This window comes from Rattus norvegicus, chromosome 1 (genome assembly GCF_036323735.1).
Source record: "Rattus norvegicus strain BN/NHsdMcwi chromosome 1, GRCr8, whole genome shotgun sequence".
Taxonomy (NCBI): domain Eukaryota; kingdom Metazoa; phylum Chordata; class Mammalia; order Rodentia; family Muridae; genus Rattus; species Rattus norvegicus.
In genome coordinates this window covers 191,432,852-191,439,488 of record NC_086019.1, presented here as the reverse complement: position 1 = coordinate 191,439,488, position 6,637 = coordinate 191,432,852, and the positions used below count along the sequence as shown (strand labels likewise).

The following is a 6,637-nucleotide window of genomic DNA, read 5'->3' as shown; positions in this document are numbered from 1 at the left end:
GATGTTTCATTTGATTGTCCTCTCCCATTTCAAGATTTACTCTGACCCCCACTGCCCTCCAGCACTGTTTCTTTCCCGTGTTCTTCCTGGGAGAGACTCCTGCTCTCCTGAGCAGTCACTGGGATCAAGCCTTTTTGTGATTCCTTTTCTGGTACTCCTCAACTCCCAAGGGCTTTCATTTCCATCCTCAATTTTTTTCTAAGTAGGCAAGACTTTCAGAAATAAAAGTGTAGAGACACACATTTTGTTTTCCATTTCCACCAAGTTTTTGTTTCTCAGGCCCTCCATTCCACCCACAGTTTTTCCAATTGCATATTCATTCCCTCAAACTTTTTCCAAATGAATTATAGGAAGAAGAAAAAGAAAAAAACAAAAGACCTTCTCTGGGAGCAAATCTGGGATTATTCTGGGGAGAAACCAGTCATGGCAGTCCCAATAAAGTTTTTGTTGGAATGGGGAAAGAAAAATATCCACCCCTTAGTCCTGTACCAGTTTCCCTTCAGCATTTGGGATCAGATTTCCCATTCAGCCTGGACTCATGTTGGGCATCACTCCAGCTGGATTTGGATACTTTGTGGGTTCTTCTTTCTTCCCACCTTTTCCACCCCCTTTTCTTCTACCATTTTAGCCCCCAACACTAGATTAGGGAGAAAAAAAGGTTACAGAGATAAGGTTACTTCCTTATCTAAACTCAGTTTCCAGAGACTAAATGCTTCATTATTTCCTCCCCTTGCTACACCATTGTCCTAACATTAATCAGTATAGTTTTTATAAGTTAGCCTAACTCTAATAAAACATTCCACTATACGATCTAACTGTATAATCACAAGTTCAAATTTTAAGATTCCCTTGACTGCCTTAAGATGAGGTGCTCTCCTGCTGACTCTACACAATCAGCCATCATGCTCAAATACAAGGGTCTTTGGTTGTCTTAACTATGGACTTAAGGTTTCTCTCTTGCTAACACTGTATGATCAACTATATCCACAAGCTCATGGTTTTCATTTCCTTTGATTTTTAAATGCAATATATTCAGTCTCCTAGAGAGAAGGAAAAAACCCTTCTGCTCCACGAAAACTTCTGTCTTCCCTAGGCTCATCTTTAAGAATGTTCAGGTTGTTAACAAATTTATCTCTTTTATAAACTTATAAGCTACAGGAAACCCACTCAGATCTACTTCTCATGGATCAAAGAGTCTCCATCCAGATAAGTACACCTGCCATTAAATAGCCTAAGTTCCCACTTGTCGTAGTCAGGGTTTGTATTCCTGCACACAACCAAGAAGCAAATTGGGGAGACATTTATTCAGCTTACACTTCCACATTGCTATTCATCACCAAAGGGAGTGAGGACTGGAACTCACACAGGGCAGGAACATGGAGGCAGGATGCAGAGGTCATGGAGGGGTGCTGGCTTTCTTATAGAACCCAGGACTATCAGCCCAGGGATGGCACCACCCACAATGGGCCTTTCTACTTTGATCACTAATTGAGAAAATACCTTACAGTTGGATCTCATGAAAGCATTTCCTCAAGGGAGGCTTCTTTCTCTGTGATAACTCCAGCTAGTGTCAACTTGACAGATAAAACCAGCCAGTACACGACCTGTCCCAGAGAATGGGATTCCTCTCCTGTGCCCTGGGATTGGGACTCCCCTTACCACCAACCACCAAGATCTAAGGTTTTCAAATGTACTAAGAAAAATTTCTTTTCTCCCATATGTACTTAGCTTTATTTTCTACCTGTACATGTGTGTATGTGCGGTGGTGTGTGTGTATTTCAGCATCTTGTCAAGCCCAGGCCTTTTACTACATCCAGGACAACTCCAGGGAAGCAACCCATAGATGCTCCGGTCTTCTCTCACAGACCCAGATGTTCCTACTGGAACTGCTCCTTCCTATCTGTCCACAGATGGTTCCACAGACCCCGGACAGCAGGGAAACCGCCAACTCTCCTAAGACTGGACTAACATCCCCATGCCCATTCTCCTAAGTTTCCCAGGGATATGTTGCCCCAAGGTCAGCAGGAAGTAGCTGAAGATCATGATGACTCTACTCGCTTCACCATCAACTCTTTCTAATTTTTCCTTTTTTAATTAAACCAAAATGGAGGAATGTTAGCATTCCTTCTAGGCTCTGCCCCACAGTTACCTGGCAACAGCAGGTGTGCCTGACTCACTAGAAAAGAGGCTCTTTGCCCTCTCCTCTTGCTCTCTTGCTCTCTTCCCCTCTTCCCTCTCTGTCCCTTCTCTCCCGATTCCCCTCTCCCCCTATGTGTTCATGGCCAGCCTCTCTCTCTCTCTCTCTCTCTCTCTCTCTCTCTCTCTCTCTCCCTCTCCCCCTCACTCTCTGTCTGTCTCTGTCTCTCTCCCCCTCCCTCCTTCCCTCCCTTTCTTTGTCTCTATTACCCCCTCCACTCCACTCCCCATGCCCTCAATAAACTCTGTTCTATACTATACCGTGTGGCTGGTACCTCAGGGGGGAAGGGATGCCTCAGCATGGGTCTACAGGGGTACCCCCTTCACCTGCACCATATTGTGTCTCCACCATGACGGAGTGGGACATCGTTCCTCCTGGATATTCCATGGGACTCTCGCAAATGGCCCAGAGGGAGAGAAATCCAGATGTGCAGGCATGCAGTTTTGCAGTTGAAGATTAGATGATCCTGAATGTCCCCGGTGTCTGGGCTGATTAAAGACTAGCTCTATGATGTCTGATCTATATCAGGAGCAGTCAATATTTGTTTGAGATTTGTAGACCAAGATGGTGGAAACACCCTAACTGGAGGCCTGCTTCATTTTCTAGCTTATTAATGGTCTTCCCTCCACAGGCTTGCTTCCAGCTCCATGATACACTGACCACAAACAAAATACTAAACATCTATTCAGAGGCCACTTCCACATAGCTGACCTTGTGCATGTGGATCTCACAGGCAGGGAGTCTTACATAGGCCTGTCAGCCTGGGACTTGTTCTCAGACTGGCACTTGTAGGCTCTGTGGCCATTTTGGATGAGGGCTAGAAGACATTAATCCGGGAAGTCCAGTGATGCAACCCTGGGCAGGACCGCTAGGGAGCATATATCCTGTGACGCCCCGCCCCCTGTCGACATTTTTTTTTTTTTTACGCAGGCGTCGTGGGATCATGCTTGTGTTCCTATCAGTTTTCAATTTTTACCTTCATAGGGGTGCTCAGGAAACTGGTCCTGTCCCTTCTCAGTCGTTGTACCGACCGCGGACATGTCCGGCTAGGCAGGCGACCCTTAGGGCGTTGGGCTGACACGGGACCCGCGCGGGGACTCCACATGGCTCAGCAGATTGCTCCGGGAAGGGCCTCCGCACAGCCTGCGTTCTGTAAGCTCGGGGCTGTGAGCTTCGCGGACGTGGCCGTGTATTTCTCACCGGAGGAATGGGGATGTCTGCGACCGGCACAGAGAGCCCTGTACCGGGAGGTGATGCGCGAGACCTACAGTCTTCTGGGCTCTCTCGGTGAGAATCTTCCTGGACGCCTAGGCTAGCACTTCGCGGGACACGGTGGAGCGGAGAGCTGGCGGTCCGGACCAAGTGGGTCGTCCTCACTGACTAATGGGGTTTGCTATCTTTCCCTCCAGGAGTCCGAGGCGCCAAACCAGCGCTCATCTGCTGGGTGGAGGAAGAGACCGAACTGTGGGGACCCCGTGCCCAGGATCCAGAATTGGCCATGTGCAAGACTGAAGTCCACTCAGGTGAAGGACTGGATACTCCAGCTTGGGGGAACTTCTGTGTTGCCAGCCTGTGTGTGGTGTCTTCTAGGGACTGCACTTACTGCCCCGTAGTTTCTGCCCTATTTTCCTGTTTCTCGGCCAAACCCATGATAGCTGGCCCTTGGATTCATCTAGAAAAGGGCTGTGATTGTTCCTGCCCAGTGCTCTCACCTCATATCTACTGGGTCAATAGGCTGTATGGGTTGTAGCCCCGCATTCCCACTCCTCCTCTGCCACCACTGTGGCTCTCTTCCGGAGGCTCCTTCAGGTCTTGCTGTCCACCTTTGACAAGTGCTTAGCCCACTGCACGTGGAAATGGGGACCACACAGAAGCCTTTCTTTATGCTGCATCTGACATCCATGCACCATACGTGCTCAGATGCTGTGGCCTCTCCCCTCCTGTGCCCTATCTGTCCCCATGTGGGGCTGTGGGAATAAAGGAGCAGTATAAGTCGGAGTCTGAGCTTTTTCATGGTCTCCCAGCAGATTGCAGACAAGAGGAGAAAAGGAGGAAACCAAGGGAAGAGACTGAAGCAATTCAGAGGACATTTTCTACAGAAGCTGGGCCGAAGGAGCCACACCTCACATTTGCTGCCCCTTCTACCAACTTGGATCTGCTGTCCAAGGACCCTCAACAGGGGCCACCCACCTCTGGTAGTGTTCGAGCCAGGGTCCTGAGGGCAAACAAGCGTCATGGGTGCCATGTGTGTGGCAAGAGTTTTGCCCAGAGGCCCACATTGGTGGAGCACCTGTACACTCACACAGGTGAAAAGCCGTTTCAGTGCCCAGAGTGTAACAAATGCTTTGGCCGGGCTTCTTCCCTGAGCATGCACCGAGCCATTCACCGAGGGGAACGGCCTCATCGCTGTCCTAACTGTGAGAAGTGTTTTTCCCAGCGGTCCACATTGGTGGCGCATCTGTACACTCACACGGGTGAAAGGCCATTCTGTTGCCCTGACTGCAACAAGTGCTTTGGTCGGGCATCTTCTCTGAGCACGCACCGGGCCATACACCGAAAGGAGAGGCCTCATCGCTGCCCTTACTGTGAGCGGACTTTCACACAGCGCTCTGCACTCACCAGCCATCTCCGAGTCCACACTGGGGAGAAGCCTTACTGTTGCGCTGATTGTGGACGCCGCTTCAGCCGGAGCTCTGGGCTCCATGAGCACCAGCGGGTGGTGCACAGCGGCATGACCCCGTTTAGTTGCACAGTCTGTGGCAGAGCCTTTGCTGATTCTAAATATCTTCGGCGCCACATGCGGATCCACACAGGCGAAAAGCCTTATTCCTGCCCTGACTGCGGACGCTGCTTTCGCCAGGGCTCTGAAATTGCAGCCCACAGGCGGACCCACACTGGCGAGCGTCCCTACCCCTGCCCTCAGTGTGGCAGAGGCTTTCGAACAAAGTCAGCTATGACAAGCCACCAGTGGGTCCATCGGCCAGGAGCTAAAGGTCACAGGGACAAAAAAGCCAGTCAGTTATCTGTAGCCCTGGGCACTGGCCAAGAGGACCCGGATCCACCTGTGGGCTTCCAGCTTTACCCAGAGATCTTCCAGGAGTGTGGGGCATAGTCCTAAACGTGCCGACGGAAATCACAGGCGTTCTAGCAAGTGTTGGTCCTGGGAACAGGGTACAGTCTTCTAGGTGGTTACCAGATGCATCTGCCCACACCTGGATCCTGAGTCTATTGGACTGGGGTGGGAAACCCCACTAGAACTCTATATGAGAAGCAAGGGCAGTTTCCCGTCTCAGAAGTATTGAGAGGCTTGAGTTTGAAAAGAGCCTTATTGAAGCCATTGCCTCTTTAATGCAGAGGCTAACGTCGATGGCTCTGTGAATTGAGCCAGCTGCGTTTTCAGGGTTACTGGTCATGAGCCTGGTGTGGTGGTGCCTGCCTATGATCCCCTCATTGGGGAGGTAGAGACACCTGAGACTGCATCTAAAGATAATAAAGAGGGAAATTAATTGAGAATTGAAAATCAAAGAACCTCACTCCCCTCTCTCCCAGATATCTAGTTTCACTTGAAGAAAAAAAAAATCCAAAATAATCAGCCAAGCAAACAAGACATATTCATTCTGCTTCCATTCTCGGTACTGCATATACTGGGTGTGCTGGCACATGCCAACGGGCCACTTGGTAATGGAAGGCACAAGGAGGTTCAGAATCTCCAGGCTGTTCTCAAGTTACACACATGCATACACAGGAGAGGGGGAGGCCTCAGTTGGTAAGGACTACAAGTCCAGTGACCTGATTTCAGCGGTGGGAGGAGGGAATTTCTTGAAGGTTGTCCTCTGATGCCTTTCAGGTTTTCTGAATCAAGGAGGGCATGTGGGTAATTAGATGGCAGAGGAGGGAAATAGAAAAAACAAAGGAAACAATTCCACAAACTCTAGTAATGCTCTTGTAGCTTGTTTTGTATTTTTTAAAAGTTCTTTCTTGCCTATCACCTTGTTTGCCTCTCCGCTGTACCTGTGAAAAAAGGAAGCGGGGTAAGGAGGCAGCCTAGTCATAGGCCCTTGGCACATATCTGACCCTACATGAATTGCTATGTTGGCTCTGCCTTGTCTGGCATCACCACCCATCACTGTATCCACCAGGGAGAAGCCTGCTAGCCAGCAGCTCCTGAATTAGGAGGGAAAGGCCCTGGCAGCTTGTCCAGTCTGGGAACACTCTGGGCTGGGCCTTTGCAGCCACTCCTGTACTTTTAGAACTGTAGGAAATCTTAGCCTCCCTCATGCTCGAAGACAGATGAGAGGAGGCTACCCAAGGTCACTGTGAAGCTGCAGGATCACAGTCAACTGCCGCCTTTTTAAGAAGTCTGTGTGTGTGCACATGTGCACACAGATGTCTGCGGAGGCCAGGAGAGGGTAGCTGCAGCTACAGGCAATGGAGAGGGGT

The 6,637-nt window shown here is 49.8% G+C and overlaps 1 protein-coding gene across 1 annotated transcript; it reads left to right on the top strand.

Annotated features, from left to right (window-relative positions):
- The first annotated feature begins 3,112 nt into the window (after positions 1 to 3,112).
- Positions 3,113 to 5,717, top strand: Zfp764l1 (zinc finger protein 764 like 1). Its single transcript, NM_001416394.1, has 3 exons — positions 3,113 to 3,484; positions 3,607 to 3,720; positions 4,225 to 5,717. The coding sequence occupies exons 1-3, from the start codon at positions 3,301 to 3,303 to the stop codon at positions 5,307 to 5,309; spliced, it is 1,383 nt and encodes a 460-aa protein (NP_001403323.1). The 5' UTR covers positions 3,113 to 3,300; the 3' UTR covers positions 5,310 to 5,717.
- Positions 5,718 to 6,637: the final 920 nt, after the last annotated feature.